Source organism: Brachyistius frenatus, unplaced genomic scaffold (assembly GCF_029030835.1).
Source record: "Brachyistius frenatus isolate BFR_SWC_R1_liver_20210118 unplaced genomic scaffold, ASM2903083v1 Contig_1, whole genome shotgun sequence".
Classification (NCBI taxonomy): Eukaryota; Metazoa; Chordata; class Actinopteri; family Embiotocidae; genus Brachyistius; species Brachyistius frenatus.
Window position 1 is genome coordinate 4900315 of NW_027210600.1, and position 27586 is coordinate 4927900.

At 40.2% G+C, this 27586-nt stretch overlaps 1 protein-coding gene across 2 annotated transcripts in view; it reads left to right on the forward strand.

Annotated features, from left to right (window-relative positions):
• The window catches only part of dscamb (Down syndrome cell adhesion molecule b), a 116836-nt gene that overhangs the window by 65033 nt on the left and 24217 nt on the right, over positions 1-27586 (forward strand). For both annotated transcript variants that reach the window (XM_069706248.1, XM_069706322.1), the window contains exons 4-11: positions 10707-10853; positions 11345-11623; positions 12276-12551; positions 13712-14008; positions 14931-15203; positions 17551-17829; positions 18054-18173; positions 20409-20588. In XM_069706248.1, the coding sequence (XP_069562349.1) occupies positions 10707-10853; positions 11345-11623; positions 12276-12551; positions 13712-14008; positions 14931-15203; positions 17551-17829; positions 18054-18173; positions 20409-20588 (1851 nt within the window). The remainder of the gene's footprint in view (positions 1-10706; positions 10854-11344; positions 11624-12275; positions 12552-13711; positions 14009-14930; positions 15204-17550; positions 17830-18053; positions 18174-20408; positions 20589-27586) is intronic.

Here is a 27586-nt window from a genome sequence, read left to right on the forward strand (position 1 = left end):
GTGGCCTGATAACATCACATCTCTACACCCGCCTGGCTGAAAAACCGCCTTCAACTTGTGTTGCTGTTTTGATGCTGCTGTCCTGACATTCTTCAATGCACAGGCCTGCTTATCAACATGCTGTTTAATGGCTCTGGGCTTCAGCAGAGATTACTGGATTGCTAGCCTCATCAAAGACATCAGCACCCCCCAGACTCTTTAACCTTGGAGACCTGACTCTCTTTTTCAGCAGTTTTTGTGATGCGTGTGTGTGTGCGTGTGCCTGCCTGCCGCCTAGCTCAGCAAGCTACTATACATTAATGGAAAAGTAATCCTCGCTCCACGCAGTCTTGTACAAAGGTGCTCTCCCGTTGTGAACATAAACCTTCTCTTCACGTAGGTGCAATGTGCCGCTCATTTTCTGGCTCCGTCTTTGTAGCATAGTGTTGTTTCACGTGCCTGAAACAAAAGAAGACCGCGGTGCAGTCTGTGGCTTTCGACACCATGTTGGACATATTGTTGTTATTGGCAACATGCTTTGCAGGGACCCTCATCTCCGAGTCATTCCTCACTTTACACTCCAATCAGCGTTTACCAATGTGTGAAAACATTTACACAAATAATACAAAGCTGGATCCAAAATACAACACGGTTCCTGCAATATCATGTGAAGTTGTTAATGCTCCCTGTCAGGTTATTTATTATAATAGATATTTCTTTAATGCATGCCAATGTGTCCACTAAATCGGCTGTCAGTCCTGATACCTCACCACACTGAAGCAATCTGACCAGTACCTGGGGGTAGGGGTCATGATTTATTAAAATGACATCTTTCACTTCTTCACTTGTTTATTAAATATTAATTGTTCATCTCATGGAAGTTGGACATTTTTTGGAGTGTAATAATGTGAATTATTATGCACAAATTATTCATGATAAATGAAAAGCCATGTTTAATTTAAAATGTCCGTGGTATAACACTTGCAAGTCACTGCATTTCACTTCGGCTGCCTTTTTAGTAACAGTTCCCTGTTTGGAAACATTTCTTAAATATAAAAAGTTAAATACAGAGCTGGGTGGCATTCTGTTATTTTAACAGATCACAGAGTCATGGTGTTAACGCCTGGAAGTGGAGCAAAGCAATGCTAATAATCATCATGCCACTCTTACATTTGCTGTTGATGCTCCTGTGACCCGTCGACATTAGAAAACTGAATACGGATTTATGGAGTCAAACATTCACATGACACACAGGAATGATACAATGAAAACAGGATTTTATTCTGTGACATTGATTAAAAGAGATCTAAGAAATTGTTCACCACAAAAATAATCTCTTAAAAGACAGTCAGTAGTTTCAAAAGGATTTTATAATATACAACAATGTGACAAAATACTGAAAAACATTTGAATAGTTTCAAAATACACACATTTGCAACAAAATAGGTGTTATACCTTTGTATGTCAGCATAGATGTTACAGTTTGCCTTCCAATATTCAGTAAAAACTAACATGTTGCTGTGGTTTCTTATCTGATCTCTTGTAACCAAATCACTTCCACACTACTGGAACTAACTTCTCCACCATGAAGCTGCTTTCAATTAGGCTTGTTGTAGCAGTGTATAAGTTACAGAGCGTAACGGTATGCTGTCTACATAAACAAGATGCTTTTTTAGCATATGAGAAATCCTAATATTATTATCACAAGTGATAAGATATGGCATACCTCTTAGAGATGCCCCGATATTAAATTTCAGTGCTGATAACAATATGGGTAATTATGTGTTTTTGTGGCATCATATTAACCCAGCATTACAAATGTATTGCAAATGAAAACATGAAATAAATGTAAAATAAATATATATTTTTAGACTGACAAGTATATTTTTCTAAATTAGTGCTTAGACATCCTTCAACATCGCTAATGAATACAGATATGTTAGAAACCCTGGGTGGAGCATAAATAGATGTGATAGCTCTGTTTATATTCTGCTGGTAAAACAGGTGCTTAATAAATTGTTCATAATGTCTCTTATACTGACAGATAAAGCCAAAACGACAGCGATGGAAGTGAGATATAATTCAAAGTTTGTTCCATTCACTCTGTTTTTTTGTCGCTTTCTCTGTGTTTGTGAGCAGGAGACAGAAAATCACCTCATAGACAAGGTTTTAGTCCAAAAAACGCTTTGCAGTATCAGATGTAGTAATTAGTCGATATTCAATTATTGGGACAATTACAATGGTATAATTGTATTGTTTATCAGCCAATAATATACAGTATAGTCCTCCAATATACCGTTCATCTTACTTCGGGGTCAGAGTCTTGGGAAAGGAAGGTGTTTACTCGATGTGGGTGTTTGAGACTGCAGGATTTCATTGCAGTGTTCTGACACAGCCAGCCACTGTTTTAGCATTCAGGACACAGAGGGAGAGACGGAGAGGGGGAGAAAGAGAGAGACCCAGCACGAGAGAGCGAAGAAGCAGGAGAGGAAGTCGAATGAGCCAAACAGGAACACAGAGGTTTTTGAGGCTGAATAAGAGACAGAGAGTCTCTTAGCATTCCAGCTCTGATGCCAAAACTTTTCCTGAATCAAGGATGCCTTCTTCTCTGTGGCTTCAATGGCAGCTCTGTCATTCACTTGTATTCCTAAAATCTATTCAAACTGCAGGTGCATTGAGAGAAAGAGATTTTTATAGGTGACTTTTACAGGTGCTGAAGATTCGTCCGGATTTTAATAGCTCAATTATTTGCAAGCTAATCTGCATTTTCTTTGTTGTTCAATGATAGTCTGCACTCTATTGTCTTTGCTGTCTCCAAACAATTTTTTGAAGTTGATTTTTTTTTTTTTAAGTGATGTTTGCTTCCGCCCACAGAAAAAATAAAACTGTGATCGACCAGAAGATGGCAATGTAAAAGCATCTTTATATTTTAACTGCTAACTCATAAGCTATACGATGCAGAATTGATTCTTCTCGTCAGATTTCCAGCCTCGAGACAAATCCACTGCACACCCTGTTTTTCATGATTATTTTCCCACCGCTTAAAATTTCATTTAAAATCCATTTTTATATTTTCTCCCACCAAGTTAATCGAATCACCTTGAAATTTTAAAACATGACAAAATGCCTACTTACCAGCAGCATTGAAAATCCACATGGTTTGGCTGTGACACGCAAACAAAGACATTCAAACTAGCCATATATACATATTTAGGATTAAGTGCATCAGACCACATTTGCTTAAGACCCGTGCGTCTCCGACAGATCAGCAATGGAAAAAGGCAGATATTTTACTTTGGAAATCCTTCAGTCTCTACCAGCTTTGCAAGGCCTGACTCCTCAGATTACACCTTTATTATTTACCCAGTGCTTTTACATCTGACCAGGAGTTAAAGTCTATCCTTAAACACACTGGACTGATGGTTTGTCGACTCACAGGTTTAGAAACTAGTTTGAAATATGAGAAATGTTCTTATTTGATTTATGGCTGGTGGAGCGTTAGATGACTGAATTGATGCTGCTCTCGTGTCTCCTGTAAGGCTACTTAGGTTAATTTAGCACAAAGACTTGGAACAGGGGGAAAGAACTGACCTTGCTCTGTCCAATCTGTCAGCCCCTCTGAAGTTCACTAGCATGTTGTCTTGTTAGTTTGATCTACAAAAACAAGTATTAAACCTCCACATTTCTGTGTAAATGGCAGATATATGCCAGTTTTCTTTCTTGACTTGCAGCAGTTGTTTGATAACGAGGACACTTCAGGAAGTTACTGTCTTCATCCAAGAAATAGTCCACAATACATAAGTTGTTGAACTATTGAAGTTATTTGAATGTAATGTCATTCGAAGAAGAACAAAACAACAAAAAGCTTTACCGAGGGCACTTTTTTTTATGGTAAAATATTTTTTTATTCTTTTGGTGGTGAGCGGGCAAGACCCATCCAGCAATCTTTAATCTGAGAGTTTTCAAACCAAAAACAGTTTGAATTATTTAGGCAGTTTTTGTTGATATTCATGCTGACTTTTTACAAGAACATCATACAGACAGACAGGTAACATGTGTGGGGAAGTCTGCTTTTAAATACTTTATGTGTTTATTCATCGTCTCTGGTTGCTTAAAAAAACTCAATGGTATGTGATTATAAGTGTCATTGCTCTATAAATCAATCATAATATAAATAATGACAAACAGGTAGAGGAGAAAAAATTGAGCATCTTGTACAGTAATATTCTGGGATGATTGCTTTGAGATCGCCCTGTTTTTTTTATTGACACATGAACAGGAATCATAGAGGATTCAGACACAACAGGCCACAGTTTAAAATGCTTTTGGTTATCTGATTGATCTAAAATCCCAGCGCTCACGAATTGTCTCATATACCTGCTAACATAGTTACAAACCTATTTACATTCATATGGTTTATAAAGATTGATTATAAGATTGTTTCCTGAACAGTTTACAAACAGCGAGATTTATTAGTAAATTAGCTTCTACATGCCTGCTGCTAAAATCACAGCATCATAATTCTTTTCAACCACCTTAAACATCCTCAAACAAACTGCACCGGAGTCCACTTTGAACTTTATTTTTTTCTGCACCATTGTTGTGTTTTCAGCTTTCTTCCCAGCTCACATTAACTGGGCAAATCCACCGCAGTTCATCAGAAGAAAAAAAATAAAACACCATAACTTTTAGTAGATTTGAGTTGAGCACTATAAATTACAGAAAACACGTCACTACACACACTGCACCGCCAGAGTCCTAATTCACTTAATTCCCTGCACTTCCCCTGATCTACCAGATTATGCTGCTTTATCACACCTGTAGTAACCTACTTAACTGTTCTGTAATTTACTTACAGATACTTCTCATAAAAGAAAAGCCCACTGGGCGTCCCATCTACAGTATATAGATACTGACTACATTTCCAGTTACCTTACTTTTTCTTCATCAGGTTTAATTCAGGGTTCTCTAGTCCAGTTCACAGTGATATATTTTCTTCAACAGTGTATAGGTGTCACTTTGGATGGCTGTTATATATGATAATTTAAATAGCCAGATAGTCAGAGAAGAAGATGAATAATAGATATTTTGGGGGGTTGGTCTGCGGAATAGTCACACTGATTTCATTTTCTCTTCATGTAGCAATGCAGCCCCGAGGAGCTCTGCGGTGGAGAGTTCAGTCCTGCGATCTGACCTCAATCAGCTCAGATTAAAGCTGTGATCCGACTTCTGGCCCCCCGCAACCTGTTTCGCGATGCAGCATACCCCCGAGTCGTAGCAGGCAGAAATTAGTCGGAGAAACGTTCACTTCTCTCCATTGCAGGAGTCAAAGCAGTGTACCCTCTCTTTTGTAGTGTAGGTCTGTATCACCATCTCTGTGAGAAACAAAGCAAACGGTAGTCTTGTCTTTGTTTGGCCCCACTGCTGCTGAATTATTGTAGAAAAAAACCCATTTGAGTTAGGTATGTTTTAGCTGAAAAACATTTGGATATTATTGCACAGTGAGTCGATGACAGATAGCTATCTGTTTTTAATTATAATCTCATGTCTGAGGTGACACAGGAGAGTTGAAGTGGGCCAAAGAAGGGAAGACACAGACCTAGAACATCCATGAGCCCATTTATCATCGCTCTGTCTCTGCTGACCCGACTAGAACTGGGTCCCTCCTCACTGTGTCTGACTCACAGTTTACTGAGAGCCGGTCCCACCTTCCTCTTTAAACAATAACAATACTGACTCACCAGCTCAACCTTTTTAGAAGCCAACAGCTTCTACTAAACATGTTTTAACCTTTTGCATTTAAACTGGGCTCATAAACAGTGTCATCATGATACTTGGTGTAATATTATTGTTGCTTTCAGTGCAAGTGTGGCAGCAAGTACTTTAGGATAATATTTATTTTTATTCAATTCTATAGTTATAGCCTAGAGTTGTCTTTTCAGCCTGCTTCAGACACTAAAATATATTCGAAGGACATTCTTTATTGGGAATAACCCTTTGAGATGTACCATCTCATTTTCAAGGGGGTCCTTATCATACAATATACGCAAACACAAGCCAAGACATCCAACAAAAGAAAACAAAAATTTCAACAAGATAATTGACAATACCATACGTGACCAAATACAAACAAATAACTAAACAGACAGACAAAAATACATGGCAAACACTGTATACAGGAACAGGACAATGTAATCCATAAAAAATGGTTTGATAAATGAACAAATATGAATCTTTCATACACATATAGAAAAGCATTAATAACAGTGATAGCACCTGCTATAGTTAAATCCTATATTTGTCTTTTCAGGCAGCTTCAGACACTAAAGCATGTTTTTATTGGTAATGTCCCAGAAAAACGAATGACTTCCAAACACACTGTAATACAGATGTTGATTGGCTCTCCAATTGATATAAGATGTTGATAGTTTGTCACTAATTCAGTCTGAGATACAGATTCTGAGCTAAGATCTGACCTGCGTGGCTTTCTTTTAAAATCAGAGCCACTTCAGAGCGTCCGTTGGCAGCGAGGATGCTGTGACACTGCACATCTGTACGTTGAGGCTTATTTAGCCTGCTGAGAGTGAGAGCCCGCTCTTCGTATTAGATTCTGTCTCTGGCAAAGTGGGGATGATTAGATAAAGCGTGTCTGGTGGAGTGGAGCACTTTTTCACTTTACAGTAACACTGGCTGTGAATGAATGGAGGACTTCACCTTCTGACAGTAACACAGAAATCTCTGTCCACATGGATGTTTAACGCATCTGGAAACTGAGGCCTCGTATGCTGCCTAAATTAATGCATAACAGTTTATATACTGTCCTGGCACATTGTGGTGTTAAAATGACATGGCGCATCATGTCTTACTTATGGGCGTTGTGAACAAAAATCGCTCCGAAAAGCTGATGCAGTGAGCGAGTTAAAGACAAAGCAGAGGAATTAAAGAGGAGCGGCTCGCAGAGAAGAAATACAATACAATACAATTCAATACAGTGGCTTTCATTTTGAATCCCCTCCCTACTGTAGTGTCCCCTCCGCCTGTACTTCATTCTGTCATAACACAATAACTGAGCTCTGACGTCTTAAAAGGCATTGCAGGAGCATAGAGGTGCTTGAAGAGAAAATTGCAGCAGCTCACAGCGGCTGTAGTGAAATACCATTTTGTCTCACTCAAGATGGATTCCACAGTGAGATTTCAGAGGACCAGTACAGAATCAAAATGGAGAAGCCAGAAGGGAGGAGAGAAAAAAAGAGAAAGAGGCCGTGTGTGTGGAGTGGACAGCTTTGGGGAAGCTGTCTCAATTTTGTTTTTGCTGCTGCATGGTAATATATCATTTTCAGACTTTTCCCCTTTTCTAATTGTAGTGTTCTTTAAAATATGTCTTGGCTTTTTTTCTAGCTTCTCACTGATCATATGCCATCAGTAACCAAATGTGTTTCATATTTTTAATTAAGACGGGCATAAAGGTATACAAACAATCAACTTAAATTGTAATGTAATCATTACGGATGTCTTCTGAAACAGTGAAAATATGGCAGAAAAGCAAAGGCAGTAATGAAAACCACCGTTTCTTCTTATTTTTTTGCATCTGGCCTTCTCGACCTCTGAGAAGATTTCCTCTTACCAGTCGTCTTGCATACTGGCATGCATGCATGGCTGCCGGCGTCTCCTCACACACACACACACACACACACACACACACACACACACACACACACACACACACACACACACACACACACACACACACACACACACACACACACACACACACACACACACACACACACACACACACATGCAGTCACACCCTCCCTCCCTCTCTTTATAGATTCCACTTGCTGGTTGCCCATCTAACAGCCCTGTATGTAAACCCGTGAAACCCCTTCAGGACATCAAACCCGTGGAATCTGTTGTCGGTTCTATCTAGGTCAATGCTTACAATAGCTGTGCAGTTTTGTTTTGCCTCTACCGCCTCTCTCTGTATCCCCCCTGTTTGCTTAGCCCCACAAGGTTGATTTTCTTTTGCCTGTGTAAACATCAAAAATGCACATAAAATGTAAGCATATTAAGCATGTTTTGCCTCTTTCATACATATTAGTCTCCAGTGGAATATTAAAACATGTAGTGGTTTGATGTTAACATTAGTGTATAATCTAACACTACATTGAGATTATTTCTCATTAATTTTTTTCTCACAGCTAATTGCTTTGGACTATGCCATTATTAAACGCTCCTGTCTGGTAACACTATAACTCAACACGGTGCTGCAGCCGAGCTCTGCCACATGAAATGTAGGAGAAAGACTGCAATTATAGTGTGACACACAGTTGTGTCGGGGATGATGTTACGTGACCTCAGGCTGGCTGCATCTTATTTGTGAACCCACACAGAAAAGAGAATCCTCTGCACCTGCTTGTCCATGAATCTTTCATAGGATGCTGAAATATCTGTTTTGAAAGCCGTTCTGACCAAAAGCACCATGATGAATATTAAAACTCATCGCCTCAGAATCTTTGTTAAAATATTGCTTTTGTTTGACTTTTTGTTTTATCACAGATTTTAAAAAGACATTTTTCATGTTAACTCTATTTTACACATGAAAACCCACAGCTCCCCGTGTTCAACTTAAATGAATTACCCGCTGTTAATCTGCTTCAGCTGCTCCCACGCAGCCCCAGTTTCTCTCGACTCTTGGATAAATTGCTGATATGACTGCCTTCAGACATAGGATGCAATCAAAATCAAATATGCACAGAGACTTTCTTGCTAATCTAAGCAGTCAAAAGCTCTCAGACAATAATGTGTAACATGTGGCCCTAACCAGATTCATCCAAGACTGTACACACTGCATGTTGTAGGTTTCTCTTCCTTTTAATCATCTTCACGCAGGTGTCTGTATACAGTCAGAGTAGTTTAATGTTCAGTTTAATTGTTGGACAAGCTTGATAATCCGTCACAGTAAACATTTAAAAGCTTTTTTCATTGTTAATCATTGTTTCCCAATGCCAACTTTTTGTATATGACGTAATGTAACACTGTCCTCACTGTCAAATCAAATGACACATACAAGAAGAAATAGAATTGTCATCCAGGAAATAAACCCCAATCAAACATGTCACTTTACAAACTATTTGAATATCGTCACGTGAGCCTTGTTGTTGTTGCTGTTGATGTCTGTTCTGCTTCATGAGCCCCTAATTGAAAGATAGCAAAATATGTGTGGATTGAAATGATGATGTGCAGAGTCCACACTATAAAGTATTCACTTTGAAATAAAATTATCAATAAATGCCAACGTATCACTTCCACTGGCAGCCATACTGCACCAGGCCATAACAGAAGCACCACCATGTTCGACAGACATGTCGTAGGCCTACACTTTGGGTCATGAGCTGTTTCTTTTTTCTTTTCTCTTTCCATCATTTTGATTGCGGCTGGTTTTGGTTTCATCGTTACGTAGAATTTTTTTCAATGAATCTACAGTACATGCTTCTTTTTGTGATTTTCTTTTTTTTTTGTGGTTTCCCTGTTTTTTCGGGTCAGCGGTTGTTTACATCAAATTCCTCTGAGCTTCAGGTCACTTAAACATCCTAGAGAGTGTTTTTTCAACTTGCTGCGTAGTTATAACGTGGTATTTCCTCACCATGTAAATGATTATCTGCTCCTCAAGGCTTGTGCTCATCAGTCTAACACTTTGTTTACCATACTCTAGTTTTCTTGTGCATACCTGCTTTTTAAAAAAAAAAAAAAAAATTAGTGTTGATTTTTACACAACAACAATCTTTGATATCTCATCTGATAGATCATCTCTTCACTTCTCATTATGACTGACCTCAGTCCTCAATCTAAATGGCAACTCTGAGAACTCAATTATGAGCTCTCTTGTGCAAAAATTAACATGGAAATGACAGACAGCTGCCTGAGAAGCATAAAGTAGCCAAGTGTCGTTACCTGCACAATGTCAACATCACATATAGCTGTTTCTGGCTTCTCACACTGCTTCCGTGTTAGCATGCCCACCGCTGCACAGAGAAGACAATCTCCTTTAAATTGCTTTTTCAATCAGTTTTGACATCAATCTGCTCCCGTGGGAGTGTGGGCATCCATGTGATAGCGGAGGGGAAGGTTTCTTTCCTTATGGATGTTGACAACTCCACTCAGCCTGGTTTGATCTGCAGAATTAACATAATATTACCGTACTTACAGAACTGGCTGTGACAGCCAAAGAGGGATTGGCTTTCAATGCCAGACACTGGCGCCAGTTAGGTTACTACAACCGCAAAAAGACAAGACAATAAAAGCTGTCAAAGACTTACTGTATATGACATACAGATCTGAATTTACAAACACAATTTGGGCACTCTGTGTTTGTTCATGGATATATTTTGTTTTCTATAGTAATTCACATTATTAGCACAAGTATTTACATGATAGTCAGCTGGAGGAGTCTTACTTCACAACACGTTTCTTTGCTTTTGTCTATTTACATGAGTTAAATGATTCCTGTTTTCAGTTTGAACTCTGCCATGTAATAACGAATGACTTCTAAAGGTTTTGTGTGCTGTGAGATTCGAACTTCAGCAGCACCCTGTGGAGAAAGAAATCCTTTAGTTGTGCCAGAGTGAATGAATTCTTTATCATGTGAAACTTGTTTTGACTCTATAAAACAGACACACAACTGCTGCCTTTCATGTGTTTCCACTCACTCTTCTTCTCCACTGCAGGACAAAGATATCTCATCACATCTACTGGAGCCTTGTATATTGTGGACGTCCTGCCTGAGGATGGGCTGAACAACTACCGCTGCACCACACGTCATCGCTACACCGGTGAGACGCGCCAGAGCAACAGTGCGCGTCTCATTGTGTCAGGTCAGTATTGCATTCAAACTGGGATCAATTGATTTGCAATGACCATATATTTGTTTGTTTCACTGTACATGTACAGTTTGTGTTGGATACGTGCGTCTTTACATGTGCACTTTTGTTTTGGATTTGGTCAGTTAAAACTGCACAAAATAAAACAATCTGCGTCTCTAGATATGTATGTTTAGGGTTTGGATGAAGTTGACAGTCTCTTATAAATTCCAGCATACTTTAATAGAATTAAGTCATTAAACATGTGATGGAGAAATGGAGAGAAAAGAACAGCTCAATGGTGCCATCTCTGATCTACAGTAAATGTAGGAGACAATAAAATCCCTCCTGAAATTATCGGAGGACAGTCTGTTTCTCTCCCCCACGTTACAAAATATACAGTATATGGAACTGAATGTTGACCCTGAGAATCAATATTGGATTATACTGTCAAGCACCTGGCAACGCTCACCACTAATTAACACTAAATTCTCTGCTCCTTCCAGACCCCACCAATGCTGAGCCAGGCATCTTGGATGGCTTTGACCACCGAGAGGTGATGATTAATCATCGGGTGGAGCTGCCCTGTAAGGCCTCCGGCTACCCAACACCCAAATACCGCTGGCTGAAGGACAACAGCCCTCTGGAGCCTGACAGTCGCTTTCGCCAGACCATCACGGGGTTGCTGATCGAGAGCGCTCAGCCCAGTGACTCTGGAACATATGTCTGTGAAGTGTGGAACAGTTATGGCAACGCTGAGGTCATGGGACGCCTGTATGTCAAACGTAAGTCTGGTATTAAAAGGAGGGAGTCCTCTATATCATGTGTAGCAGAAGCTGCAGTACACCAATATAAATCCTTGTTAAAACAGCCGCTGCCATTTGTGTTAAAGAGCAGGTGGTTAGTCATAAAAGTGGACATGACATATCAGCTAAATTAGGCAATGAATTTGGCTGAAAATCAAAGCAAGAATTATGAAGCAACTACGAGACAGTTACATTTTCATAACCTCTGAAGAAACCTTTGCTATAACACAGTAAATCAATACTTAAGATAGTAATGATAAACAACAATTAAATCCATTAAAACGACTGCACATCACTGGATGTTCAGTTTACTGACAAGTTAAGTGATATGTTATTGTACTACATCATTTCCAAACAGGAAATGTAACTTGGTATCTTCAAAACTGCTTTTTTATTTAACACAACAGTCCAAAACACAGAGATGTGGCATTTACTCACACTAAGTGATGAGAATTACCACATCATCAAAATATCTGACAGTTATTGTTCTGTCATTTGATTAAAGGGTAAATCATTTCACCTCTAACCTGGAACTTTCTCTCCTGTCTTCCCTGCTCTATCCCACTATCATCAAAACAAAATGATAAATGTATGAAATGTTTTGACCGTTCTGTGATTTCTGTGTCTGTAGAGCCCTTGAAAGCAGTGGTCAGCCCTCGAAAGGTGAAGGGCAGTGTGGGCAGCAAGGTGTCTCTGTCCTGCAGCGTGAGTGGCTCAGATGAGTATGAGCTGTCGTGGTATCGCAACGGAGAGATCATCTACCCGGGCAACAATGTTCGTTTCACTGGGCTTAACCGAGAGAACCTCATCATGGAGGGAATGTCGAAAAGTGACGGTGGAGCGTACCAGTGCTTCGCCAGGAAGGGCAAGATGTCTGCACAGGACTTTGTGCAGGTTATCCTCGAAGGTAAAACAGCTGTCATATAAAGGTATCCGTGCACAGAAATGCTGACCAAAAGCCACGCTGAAGCAGCTGTATGCATAATCAGTGAGTTAGCAGAAACAGCTTCAGGCCTTGAAGATCAATAGGGGGTTTATGTGTTGATGGTATGCTGTGATGACTCATTGCCACCACTCCTGTGACCATCCCTGACTTCACAATCACGTACAAAAACACATGTACACACACACTCTTTAATCTAATAGCTGACCTTGGCAGTGTTGCTCAGGCAACTGTCTGCTGTGGTGTGGGAGCAGTAAAAAGAAGATATTGATAATCTATAATCATGTGATTTCAGTGAGCAGCAGCAGGCAGACAGACATTTCAAAAGCCAACCACTCCCTGTGTCTGGGAGCACAGCTCCTGGACTATTGCTCAAAATGAAAAAGCACCAAATGGCTTCACAAAAAGTCACGAGTTTTTTCCTTTCGGTTTTTTTCTGCCTCATGAATATGTCAGTAAAAAGATTTTCTTATGACAAATATTTAACCCCGACAGTAAATTTTCTGTGACATCTTCTCTCATCCACCTACTAAGAGTGACAGACACTGTAGGTGAATAAAAGCAGGGCTTTTAACTGATGAGTAAATCATTTTGATGACATGATATGACTTGATTTCATTGGAGGCAGTGACATCTGACCAATGATCTTGCTTATAAATTTACAATGAAAATGCAACAGAGTACAGTGACATCTGGGAGCAACCTTTTAAATTGTGTCTCTCCAAGCACCTGAACTTACCTAGAATAAAAAAAAAAAAATTAAAAAGGCAATGCTTTAGAAATATGACTGAAAACTTTACTGTGTTCAAGCTGGAACTACTAAAGCTTGAAGACATTTCTTTCTCCATTTTGAGATCTTTGCCATTCAAAATGCATAACAGTACTGCAGGCAGGTGTGTAATAGATGTACAGCTCATCGCTGCTGTGACATTGATTGAAATCTTACCGGACACTAGTGTTGCATCTCATTCCCTTCACTCTCTTCCCACATGTACTCCTTGCTTCTGCTCTCCGTGTTGTTCAATAAATGCTAAAATGACCCCCAAAGACTCACTGTAACATCTGTGTTTGACTTTAGCTTCTCTTTTATTCACCACCACGTCCCACCTTGTTCCCCAACACAGATGGCACTCCAAAAATCCTGTCCTCCTTCAGTGAGAAGGTGGTGAACCCGAATGAGCCCGTCTTCCTGGTCTGCAACGTCAAGGGCACGCCACCTCCCAGGTGCACCTGGTCGCTGGACGACGACCCCGTCATCAAAGACAGCCACCACCACCTGGGCCACTACGAGACCCACGAGGGCCATGTGGTCAGCCAGCTCAATGTCACGCACACCCAGGTGACGGACGGCGGGGTGTACCGGTGCACGTGCAGCAACTCGGCAGGGGTCATCTACCACCAGGCTCGAATAAACGTAAGAGGTGCTTGTCAAATCAGCTCCTCCAAGAACAACAATACACATACCTGTCTGTCTCTGTCTCTGTCTATGTAAGTGAGTGCTGGGTGTTGTTTGGGTCTAAAAATGTGTTGCATGACACCTTTTTTTAATAGGATTTTGTTGGTTTCTTTCATTTAGCTGTTTTTAAAGTAGGAATTTTTGGTTTTTCTCTACCATCTTTACTTCTACAATTTAAAAAAAAATGTCTGCTTCGTCCTTTTCTCTCCAACTTATTACTATACTTCCCCAACAAGCTTTAATTTTTAGGTCAAATAAATCATCCTGGTTTGCTGCTCATAAGCATATCTGGATACAATTTGTAAATATCTGCAAAAAATATATATTTTTCGGTTTGAATAAAATGATCTGCGGTGTGCTCGTGTGCATGAGTGAGTGTTCATGTGTGTCTGTGTCTGCGTGTATTTACTCAAGCCGCCAATTCGACTCTTCACGATCAGATGTTAAAGCGATTACTCTATTTCCATTTTATGAAACACGGAGCGAGTCTCAGAATGTATTACATTTTATGAGACACAAAGTCGAGTTATAGGACAGTGTTATTTAAATGTTCTGTTTTCCTTCAGAAGGTCAGAACACTTTAATCTGCTTATCATTTCACCGCCTTCTACTTAAGAGTTATTCTTGAGATCTTACGCAAAAACAAACAGCAAAAGCTTTAAGCAGCAGTTTCCCTGCATATCTAACTATTCTGGTGGCAGGCACCGTATATGAAACTGAGAAGAGAAACATTTTCATATTTAAATCTTATATTTGGAAAGTCATGAACCTATTTACACAAACACCAACAACAAGGCAGACTTCACTGCTCTTGTAATTAAATGTTAATACTAATATCATTTAAATGGCTTTACAGAGAATGTTTCCAAAATCTCTGTTCCTTTTAGGCCGTGCCAGCATTCGTCCAATGAAAAACATCACAGCAATTGCTGGACGTGATGCCTTCGTTCACTGCCGTGTGATTGGCTACCCTTACTACTCCATAAAGTGGTACAAGAACTCTGCACTGCTACCATTCAACCACCGACAGCGAGCATTCGAGAACAACGGCACACTGAAGTTGACCAACGTGCAGCAGGTGGACGCTGGCGAGTATAACTGCAAGGTGATGGTCCAGCCCAACAAGATGGACTCCCAGAGTGTCCATGTTCGTGTGAGAGGTAAGTCCTATCAAGTTACAATCATAGAATGTGTATAAAAATGGATGTAGACTCCAGGTCTGAGAACTGAAGGCAATTTGGAAGTGCCTTAAAGTGCAATACCACTGTCGGCCACTTTTTTGCTCCAAAAAACCTCTAGCTCCAATAGACTCCCATTGACAGAGCATCAACTTCTCTCATGAAATACAGAGTCAATAACTTTTGTCCACAAGTCATTGTAATGTTGTTAGTTAAATTCATTCCCACTAATCAGTGTTCTACTGGTCCTTATAGAAATAGTTCAATAATTAATTAGATATTAGGCCTTAAAGAGACGCATGTTTGGCGGCATGCCTGGTTTGAGTGACATGCCTGGCTCCACCCTCTTGTCCAAATATGGTCACCTCCATCTCCATAAATACAATTTGGCAATGGCCCAAATAACAGATGTGATGCTTCAAAACGGCAGCTCACAAACTACTGGGTCCCCACATTATTACAATAGACAAAGTTGGTAGAGGTAAAGGTGCTGCACAACCTTGAGAAGTTACTGCTTGTCGTTTAAATTCCATTTTTTAGATTATTATAGAAAATGCCAACATGTCTTGCTTTTGGTAAAAACATAATTTTAATGTAATATTTTTTTTTACTGGTATCATTTTGTTGTCATCTTATTTTGTTGAGGAAATAAGTAAATATTTTATGGAATGTACTTATTTGCTTTCTTTCTTAACATTATATTGGAAAATCAATATCCCTCTCACATCCCCAGGTAAAGTAAAAGGTCATAGCTGGCAGCCTGTTAGGTAGCTTTGCATAAAGGCTGAAAAACTTGACTTCAATAAATAGTGACAAACTCAAACTAGCATCATATCTAAAACTCAACTTTTTGTTGAATCAGTTCAAATCTGTGCGTGAACATGTTTTGTAGTAGTAGTAGTAGTAGTAGTAGTAGCAGCAAGCATATTTTGTTCCCTTTGAATAGATCCCACTGTTTGCATTTGATTCATAAACTGTTAGCCTGTATAACACTGTGTATGTGCTGTTGATCTTCTCATCTTACACGTAGCCTGGAAGCAAAGAGTTTTCCCAAAATGTTGAAATATGCCTTTAAACTGTCACAAGTTTGACTCTGTGTGATGTGGTGGGATAGAAAACTATAAACGGTGTCTTGTCAAAGACACACATTTTAAATAACTCTGAATTTAATGGGAAGTTTAAATTAATAATGATTCACTCTTTGTACCGTCACTGGATAAATGAAACACACACAGACATAGACAGCTATATAAATAGATATCGTCAGACCTCTAAAATTGATCGAGCTGATATTCCCCAGTTCTTAAGTGTGGCTGATGAAGACTGTATGATTACTGTTGATGCTACAGAGCTGGGTGACTGATCTCAACTGAGATCTTACAACATGAATAGGTAATACTAAAAAGGGCTGCCCCATTATGCTCACATTTCCTTCCCTGCATACAGTATCTTAAGTTGTTGTCACTATATTACTCTTTCCCATGGAGCAAGAGAGAAAGTAAGTGAGAATGAAAGAGTGATGATATAAAGCAACACTTCCCAGTGGTGCGATAGTGAGCGAGTGCATTTGTTAATTTACTCTGCTCATGCTTAAAATGCGGAAGTGTCTTTGGGGATCCCTGGAGTCCATTATCTCCACTTTGTTGTGAATTAAATAAGCTGCTAAAGTGCTGCTTATTTCAGTGTTATTTGAACTCACTGGACACTCACACAGATGACTTGTGTGATCGAGATTTCCCAGAGAGTACAGGCAATTTCAATAGATCTTATTGTGTTATGCCTGATTACATTATGCAGCCAAATTGGCTTTTTTTCTGGATTGAAGCTATTAAAGTGGTTTATCCTCTAAATACGTTTACAATGAATATACCTATAATTAAGGTTCTAAGTTGGTGAATAAAATACTAGACTGATGTAGCAGCTAGGCTGGAATATAGGTAAGTATGTAGGTTAGTAGAACAATAGATGGGTATTTATAAATATTAAAGGTATAAACGTACATGTTCACTTAGATTTCATTTTCTAAACAATCAGAATGAGTTGTTTATTAACTCATTATTTCTTCCTGTTTTGTTTTGTTTCTTCGTGCTCAGGTAGCTTATTGTGCTAAAGGATAAAATGTTCCAGTCTGACAAGAAACTATTGCAAAATGTTTTGCTATTCAGGTCTTATATGTTCTTTCGGTGACCTCCTTAAAGAAAGATTGTAGGATTACGCTGACAAAAAAAAAAGAAGACACTACCTGCCACAGAATCCAGGGAATTAAGGTGGTCTTTGAAGCTCAAGGCTGAAATCATATTTGATCTCTTATTTCTCCTCCTGCCCGCAGTTCCTCCCTACATCCAGCCCTTTGAGTTTCAGCGCTTCACCATTGGTCAGCGTGTCTTCATACCCTGCGTGGTTATGTCAGGCGACCGGCCGCTGGATATCACGTGGCAGAAAGACAGCCGGCCGATCCCCGCCAGCCTGGGTGTGACCGTGGACAACATCGACTTCACCAGCTCACTGCGAATCTCCAACCTAACGCCCGACCACAATGGCAACTACACCTGCATCGCCCGCAATGAAGCCGCTGCCGTGGAGCACCAGAGTCAGCTCATTGTCAGAGGTAAGACAGCACAAATTACATCTTTTGGACTACTACAATCTGTAGTGTTGGAATTTTATCCAATTCCTGCAGAACTGACAGACAGTTCTTGTCAGGCTAAAGGTAAAATCAAGTGTTTGGATGGTGTGAAAACCCACAAAAAAAGATGCTCTATATGAAAGACACCAAAACGTTGTATATTACTATCAACTGTTGCTTATTTGTTTGTTTTTGTCTATGAACAGTACCCCCTCAGTTTGTGGTTCAGCCTGAGGACCAAGATGGGATCTATGGGAAAACTGTGACTCTTAACTGCTCCGCTGAAGGCTATCCACCGCCCACTATTGTTTGGGAACACTCCAAAGGTACATTAAAAACAGTAAAAGTAAAAAGTAAAGTTTTTTTTCATATGTATTTACTTCAAATGTAGACACACAAAATTTTATTTTTTGTTACGCTGCAACACAAAATATCAGCCATAAGTCGGAGAGATGATTTTGCACGTGAGTGGGTTCCAATCACTTCACCCACAGCCTGTTTATATGTGTGTGAAAGCACAGACACACACGCAGCCATCTGCACTGCAAACATGGGCTGGGGGTCCTGCAGGGTTTTCCACCTTCACCATTAGAAAATCATCAGAGAGAGACAGAGGCAGGCCTGAGCAGACGGACAGGAAGGCAGCAGGTGAGTTCAGCCACTTGAGCAGGGCAGATGAAGAGGGGCCCCAGATGTTTGTTCCATCATCCATATAACCAGGGATGAAAGCTTCACCAACAGAAGGACAACAACCAATGTGTGCGTGTGTGTGTGTGTGTGTGTGTGTGTGTGCGTGCGTGCGTGCGTGTGTGCGTGCGTGCGTGCGTGTGTGTGTGTGTGTTTGTGCGTGCGCATGAGGCCCCATGATCAAAGGAATGAAAGAATCAGATCTGTTTTTCACCCTTTGATGGGATTTGTGTGTGCTCCTGTGCATGTGGGACAAGCAGGCCTCATGCCTGATTAGCACCGTCTGACCAGTCCTGATCAGTATGTATGGAGAGATCAGTCTGAGCAGCGTGTGCGTCTACTCACTTTTAGTGTTTGAAATGAGCTGTCACCGATGGAGAGCGAAGCGCCTGAAGGTTCACTCGGTTTTTTTGGGGGGGCCTCCGTCATATATTTCTACCTCAGATTTTCACACCCGTTGTGTTTCTCTGCAACATGTTGTTGCTCAGGATATTAGCCACCGCGGGAAAAACAATGTGTCCAGATTAGCTGGTTTGGGAAGATGATGTCTAATTTGTGGTAATCCAGAGGGCAGTTTGTCCAGAGAATAGCTCTCTGGCCTGCAGCGGATGTAGGTGAGAGCCAGATGAGTGTCTCTGGGAGATTATAAAACAGTAAGTAAAGGTCAACCGCTATGAGCATAAGGACGAGCACTATTTGGATATGCAAAATCCATAATTCAAGGAAGAACACATTTACCTCCCCCTCCCTCTTTCTCAGAGCCAGGGGAGCAAGAACAAAATCACCACTTGACCCTTTGTTAGCCACGGCCACTTGACTGCATTTTAATTAAAAAGCAAAAACCTACATCTCCCTAAATGGCCTAACCTGTACATGCTAACCTTAATACAAGCTCATGCGACGCCTGGCTCGGTTCACTTGTGTTTAATACTACATGAGCACGGTGGAATATAATGCTTTCATCAGTGTGAGAGCACACCGCTCCAAAGATATTAGCTTTATAATTCAGTGTTAGTGACATTTCCTAGAGATTTAGGGCTGCCATTGCAGAATGAGATGCTGTATTGTTTAACAGTAAAAGAAGAATGATTCTGTCAGTTTCCATTAAAAAGATAGAGATTAATTACACACAGGTAGCAGGCCAGAATATGTCAGCGATGCCAAGTCCAATTATTTCAGCACACTTCATGAATGGATCTAAGAGTGTCAGTGGTATTGGACTTTTGAGAATAGTGCAAAACATTGCCCTACTTGTTCTTGAACCAGACAAATCGTTGCCTTTAGAATTAGTCTGTCCTCAACTTAGATTACACTGAAATATGTTTTAAGGCCATTTATGTACGTGTTCTTTTGGCTCAACAAGCTTATAAAATAAATCCAGAGTTGACACAAAGGAATAAAGAGTCCGAGAAAATCCTTGTCTAACTTCAGGCCCCGATGTTGACGGGCAGCTGCAGTGCAGAAGCCCCGATGTTCCTTTGCACCAATCTGCTGGCCTGTTATACATGAGCATTATGTCTCTTCTGATTGCATCACACCAGCAGCTCAGCCTGCTTCACTCTGCTCAGCAGCTGTTTGGCGATTTAAGGATCTAGGCCTGGTGTTAAGAAACATGTTTACAATCCTGGCTAAATCTGACAGGCTTTGTCATAAAATCTGTAAACACAGACACATGGTCAAATCAATGCACACACACACACACACACACACCATAGGTCATTTTACTATTAAGAACTGTATGCTGTTTTAGCTTCGCATATATTTTTCCATACATATACGTAGGCATTTACAGTATGGAGTGTTTACATTTTTATCATTTACAAAGACTCTCCCTCTTCCTTTCGTCTTTTCTCTTCCTCTTTCTCTTTCACCAGGTGCCGGCGTCCCCCAGTTCCAGCCCATCCTTCTGAACAGCGGCTCCCGCATCCAGCTGCTGAGCAACGGTTCTCTGCTCATCAAACACGTGCTGGAGGACGACAGCGGCTTCTACCTGTGTAAGGTCAGCAACGACGTGGGAGCTGATGTCAGCAAGTCCATGTACCTCACCATCAAAAGTAAGAGCCCGTGTCTGATGCACTATCAATAACGGCTGATGGGCACCAATCGATTCCTTTTTCCGTGTCTGTGCCGATGTGGCGATTGGCAGCAATTACAAATAACTCGTAATACAAACTGTGTCGATTAATTACAACCTGTGTCTGAGCGTTTTTGATCATAATACATTAAAAACACACATCTCACCTCTTTTGGTCCAAAGAACTTAGAAAACAATGATGAGCTTTCAAAGCTGAGCATCAAAGAGTCACAACCATGACACATTTCACATGACATTCAAAGTGAAAACACATTAGCAGTAATCATTTATATACCACAAATCACTAGTGAAGAGGACAACGAACTGGTTCTTATCCACATCAACAGTCATATACTTATACTGAGCACATGTAAGCATGTTTCTGTGTTTGTGCGTCACACTGCTCTGCTCCAGTGTTGGTATGTTAATGTCCCTGACGACAGGTCTCCTGCCTCCACCAAGCATTAGCATGTAGCTCCCCTATAGAGCGAGGAGTGGCTCCTCATTTGCATGGTGCTTAGATGTGAGTGGGGCTTATTTTCTCTTTGCTACAGCTATCAAACTGGAGCACGAGGTTCCCCGCTGATGGGCAGCCCTCTCTCTTTCTCAGTCTCTTCCTCCTCTCGATCTCTTTTTCTTTCTCACCTCTCTGAGCCCAAAGGAAACATGAACACATACAAGGACATGACTACAGTACTTTTGAGTCAGTCTAAAGGGCTAGTGGTCAGGTGCTCAAAATGTTGCGCATCTGACCCTGACCTCTGACCTCTCAGTGGAAGGGGAGCCAAAGAGAATAATTTGTGTGGAACCCTCCTTCTGGGTAAATCAGCATTTTTTTTTTTTTATCATTAATATCAGCTGGCATGTCATGGATATTCATGTGTCACTGTAATTAAGCCTTGCAGTGAACAAGGCTGGGAAACTGTCACCGCTGCAGCAGCAGGCTCAGAGACAAACATACTCTGTTTTCATAGGTCAGCTTGCTGACTGTGGCACCCGGTTGCTATGCAGCAAGTTGACCTATGGCTGTATCAACCTTTTTTTCTTCCATTTTCTACCACGCAGACAGCAAACACTGTGGCTGCATCTACAGCAGGCTCAACTGTGTGCAGCATATCAAACTCCAAACATAGATCTTTAAGAAATATATTTAAGCTCAAGAAAATTACAAGTTCTTGTGGCATGCAGTATGTTATAACCTACAACTGAAAAATGCAGATAATAAACTGGACCTGCATTTGTTGATGTGTTTGTGCAGAATCTATGGACTCCATGATACCAATATGCACCCCTCAGGGTCAAAGAGAAAGCTAAACAGGTTAGACTGAGATGATATAGCTCAGTAATCTAATCAGCACTCTTACTACATCTAACAATAATGCAGATCTACTATTTTTCTCTCCTCTGTGACATTTTTTGTTTTTGGTCCAGAAGGTCTTTTAATCCCTTTGTGAGGTCATCTTGCAGTGACAGGAGTCCAGTGAAAAAAGGGTATGAGAGAGTTTTTCTGGGCGACTACACACCGGTCATCTTCATCCGTACCTGCTGTATTGTCAGGGTTCTGTAGGTGTGCTGTCCATGGTATGGCATAGAGGAGGACATTTGTAACATTGCACATGCAGTATTGCAGGAGGTTATGGGCCCAATCAAGCCTCGTTTTGAGACCTCCTTTCTGTTGGTGGACGTGGTGGACACTGAGGTATACCTTCCTCACTCTACTCCATTGCCTTTACCCCAATCACTGTGCGTGCGTGTGTGTTTGGAGGAGATGAGCGATGAATAGTAAATACCGATACTTGATAGAGAGAGCAGTGGTTTGTTTCTAGTTTTACTGGTATTCATTCTGCAGTGATGTTAGAAATGAGGGTATGTGAGACATTAACAGAAAATGCGTGCGTAGTTTCAGTTTCACCCGACTTTATAGTCAGTATCATCCGCCATACCAGTAGGAGTGAGAGAGTGTGTGAGCGAGAGGGTTGACCCATCCAATGCACTCTGCTGTTGCTCCAGGCTTCAGTTTCATCTTCTACTCGGTTCTATCAAAGGGAATTTTGACAACTTCGGTGCTGAATAATGTACGCTCACTTCTCATAACTAGTAGTTTCATGAACATGAGCTGTAATAGTAATATTATTTACACCTTCCATTATTTATATAACAAATATGTTCTTTCACTTAAAATTAATTAAAAAAAATTGTTCTTGTAATTTTATGAAAATGAATGAGTTGTCACTCCATTCAGTTTTTTCTCTCTACATGTTGAACATGGTTGTGTACAGAGGAAGTGATGCAGTGTCAGATAATAACGATAGTTAACTGCCAGTCAATAGATTGTCCTTAGTATTATATACACTTTGGCTGCATACAGTATCTGTTCTTACTGCAAAAGAAAAAAAAACATCATGAACTGAAGTAGCCTCTTCTGCCCCTATGATTCCCTCCACGATATATGCAGGTGTACAGTTGTACTAATAAATGCCACTTCAATCAAGCCAGCCAGTGTTGACAGCTTGTCATTTTGCCTGGTTCTCTCAATATTTCTGAAAAGCAGTTCAAAGCTGACAAATTCCAGTAAATTTTAACAATCGTAGTGCAAACTCTCACAGTTATTTAGACATATATATATATATATATAATTATATCAATTTTCCTTATTATTTGTTCTATTCAAATATAGTTATTTGCTAATAAAATGTGAAGTATACCTGAAGCATGGCCAGCTCTATAAAGCTGAAAGTCTTCCAATGACAAATGTCATGATAAAGTTACACCATTAAATAGTCAAATGCCATGACTTCCTGTTTCCCTTTCCCGTTTAAAGCCCTGGTTTTAAATTGAAAGCCCTCCAGCATTTAATTTACTGTCTATCTTTACACTAGGTTTTGATTTCATTGCTCTTGGTGCATGTCTACATGATCTCAGACATATTCCTGCACATATCTTCTTGTTATTTATTGGCTGACATACAATATATACAGTGGCCAGTACTATATGTCTGCAAACTAATACCAGCTAATACTGTAAATCAGTTTAGTTGAGTTATCAGCCCAGCTGTAATGAATATTAATTTATAAAAAAGAGCTGTCATTGTGCTACAACACTATTAAGAAAAGAATACATTTTTAAAATCATCATGTTGCATCAAATGTGGGCACGATTCTCCTTTTACGATCTGTGCATTCATTTCTTGAATAGCAGTTTTTTTGCAGTTTTATTTTAAACCTTTTGAAACCATTTGAAAGTCCTTTCTGATTCAGTTAGCATTGATGTGTCAACTTCACGGTTACAACTGTTCACGTTACAGGAATAAGCGATATGTTCTTGGTGCCTTTGATAATACTTCGAGCTGTTCCTCGTCTGCTGCCATTAGTTGCTTGGTCATTACATGCCAGCTCAGCCACATGTTTGTTACTCATCAACAGATCATAATTCACATGTTAAACCCCAAAATGTACTCGAACGCTCCTGATGCATTCTATAAAAGTGTACTTACTTGCATGAGTGGTTTGAAAAAGGGGAACCATTACTGTATTCATATTCACTAACACCATTACGTCCATGCTCCGTGTTTGTGTGTGTGCTTGTGTATAATTACACATTTCTTGTTATTTTAAAGCACGTTGTGTTTGTTTTTATACTTACTGAAGAAATATTTCATTATGTGTCCGTGTGTGTGTGTGTGTGTGTGTGTGTGTGTGTGTGTGTGTGTGTGTGTGTGTGTGTGTGTGTGTGTGTGTGTGTGTGTGTGTGTGTGTGTGTGTGTGTGTGTGTTATGAGACGTTAGAACTCTTGAGTGCATTTCTGCCTCATTTAAATCCATCAATACCTCAATTAGAAGCAGACGTGGGGCTCAAGGGAAGAGCAGTCTGCACGATTCCCTGCTTTATTTGCACTCTCAGTCTGTCTTTGTTTCTTACACATCCAGCAATGAGAGCAAGATTAAAAAGATAAATAACACTTTATTTGTTTCATTTTAAATCCTTGTTCATTTGCTGGCAGCTGTGTGTGTCATCCAAGTATCTAAATCTGCCATTGCTGCCGACAAAACCAACATTTATTCACTGTTACAGATCTTTCTTTTTTTTTTAGCTTTATGGAATCACAGAGCCAACAAAACAATTTAATTTAATGAACATTACAGTAATATATCATATTTGAAACTCATTATAAATCATCTGGCTATTTGTCTTTATAAACCGCAATGTCAAGATAATTGTATCCTTTAAAATGAAACAAGACAATTGTTGTATAGAAGCAAAGCCTTTTTTTGGCATTTTAGACCTGAAGGTATTTTTAATGTGTGAAAAGTTACTACAATTCAGTTCAAAAAGGCCTTTATACTGTATTTCCTCATTGTAATGAGCTTATGTCCACGATGTGAATTCCAGCAGGATTCTAACTAAACTAAATTCCAACATACTTACCTGTTTCTGTATTTTCTACATGTTTCCTACAGTGTGTAAATGGGGGCTGTACAGTTATCAAACAGTTATCAATTAATTTTCTCTTCATTGTTTTAGACAATATAAATATTTTTAGATGCATTGACAACTTCACCACCGAGGTAATTTGGACAGTAAGTTAAGTGCTAGTTTTTATACAAAAGATTGTCATGGTTGGTTCAAATTATGCTTCTTTTTATATACAGCATTTAGTAATTTTTATTTACAGGGGTGAATCCTCCTCCTCCACACTGCTCATTGACAGAAAATCAGTCATCGGAGTAGCTGACAGTGTGGTCAAAGGATCAGAAAAGGTCCTCTATCTTCGTATGTCTTATCTTCTCTTATGCCTCTATACTTCTCTGCACCGTGCATTCTTTGTTCCCTCTCTTTCCCTCCCTCAGCTTTCTCTTTCTCCCTTGTCTCCCCTCTTCCCACTCACACTTTCTCCTCCACCCGTCCATGTTTTATTGCCAGGGCCCTGTAATATTGCTGGATATTAAAAAATATACATCAACTGAGCAATTACAGGCTATCAAAAAGAATAGGTTTAGCCCGGGGCCCTGCAAGTGCTGCACGGTAGAGGCATAGAGATGAGATGAGGAGGTAGCGAGTGAGACGCCTCACCTTAGCCTGGGCCGCTGAAGCGCGACCAAGATCAGAGGAGATTGTAGAACATTTTAGGTAGGCTGCTTTACATGTTTCATTCACACACATGCATCCACACAGTAACACAAGGTCAAAGACAGATTGAAATGCACACAGATGCATTCATATATACATATTCATACAGAAGAACATACTGTACACACACCTACACAGACGAGAGCACTCATACATACAAACATGAAGGAATATTTCCATGCACATATGATTTCAGCCTTCTTCTCGTCATTGTGTGCCCTTTCTAGAGTTCTTCTTGACGAGCAAACATGATCCTCATTGATGTTAACTTGCACTGCCAAGGCCTTAGATTTAGATGGAGAAAATAGCCCCTGTTAAGGAGCAATAACATTTAGAAAAGGGGCTGAGGAGACTCTGTTAATAGGACTCACTTAAAATTCATAGTTGCTATGCAAAATAAATCAGCGGTTTCCTGCGCGGGGGCAGCGGGTAGGGGAATGATGGTGTGGGGAGCGAGGGAGAGGGAGGGGCTGTGAGTGAATAAGAGATGAGGTTTAAACGTTGGCAGTCCCAAGTCTGGCACACACGAAACCACACAGACATGCGCGCACGTCCGCGCATGTACACACAAACATATGCAAGCGGCAACCCCTTTTGATTTTTACTGGCTGCTTCAAAGAGGGAAATGTACTGTGAGAAAAAAGACAGAGAAACATGTTGAAGGAGTCTCTGTGTATTTGTTCGTGTGGGGGTTAATGTATGTGGGAAGCGTGCTCGTTAACTTCCTTGGTTTGAATTTATAACAAACAAAACAGACCGCGTGACACAGTGTCTCGGCTGATATCATCCTCAGATATTAGCATATCGTAGATATACAGTTATTAGAGGCATTTCAATGACATGTTTGAGGTATTCGTTAAAGATAGATTTTTCTCTTAGAGAGGAGTTGCAAGTTATTTTAGCCAAAGTAGCTGCATGGCTCCAGGGATGGCAACGTGTGTCTGTTGGTCGGTCGGCCAGCCCACATCCTCCCTAAAATATCTAATGACTAGTGGTTGGATTGCTGTGAAATGTGTTACACCCATGCACACTCCCGTCCCCCAAATTGCAATCACCTCGATAATATCTTAATTTTTCATCCACTGCCCTCATCAAGTCAAATTGTTTATTGGTTTATGATCACAAAACTACTGTCATTCTCATCGGCCGTACTCTGCTGAACGTTTGCCTTAGTTGGGAAATATTAGCCTGCTAACACAATAATCTGCTTTATGCCTGTTAAATACCAGTATTTTGGTAGCATGTCAGCACGCTAACGTTACAATTTAAGTCAAAGGACAGTCTCACAGAGCTGATAACGTGGCTGCAGACTCTTATGCTGTGTCAACCTGGTATCATGACAAAGCGTGTGAAACACACACCCACCCACTAAAGCACAAGGTGTTATTCTAATGCCTATACAACGCTTGGTGTTGCTACCTCACATTTTCCTTTAGTGCACGAGCGTGTAAGTTACACGCTTTGCCGGGCTGCTTTGTAGAAAGCAAAACCAAGTGCAAACCCGCGTTGTTAGGGCTCCTGTATTTGAACCTCATCATCCCCATGGAATTCATATACTTGTGGACAAGTGGACAATCACGGCATTAGTCTTGTTTGATCATAAATAGTCCGGCTTTACTATGCGTGTAGGATACAGTGCAGCTACATCTCCTGCATAGATGCACCATCTGAAATGATAAATAACTACTTGAGCAACAAATAATCTGCAGCATTTTTCAGCCTGGGTGAGGTTTAACACGTCAGGCTGATTCAAACACTATCGGGCAAATTGCCATTCGCACAAGTGCAGTATAATACGTGTTTAATTATAAATTCAAGCACTTTAATTGACTTGTGATTGTCTAACCTTCCT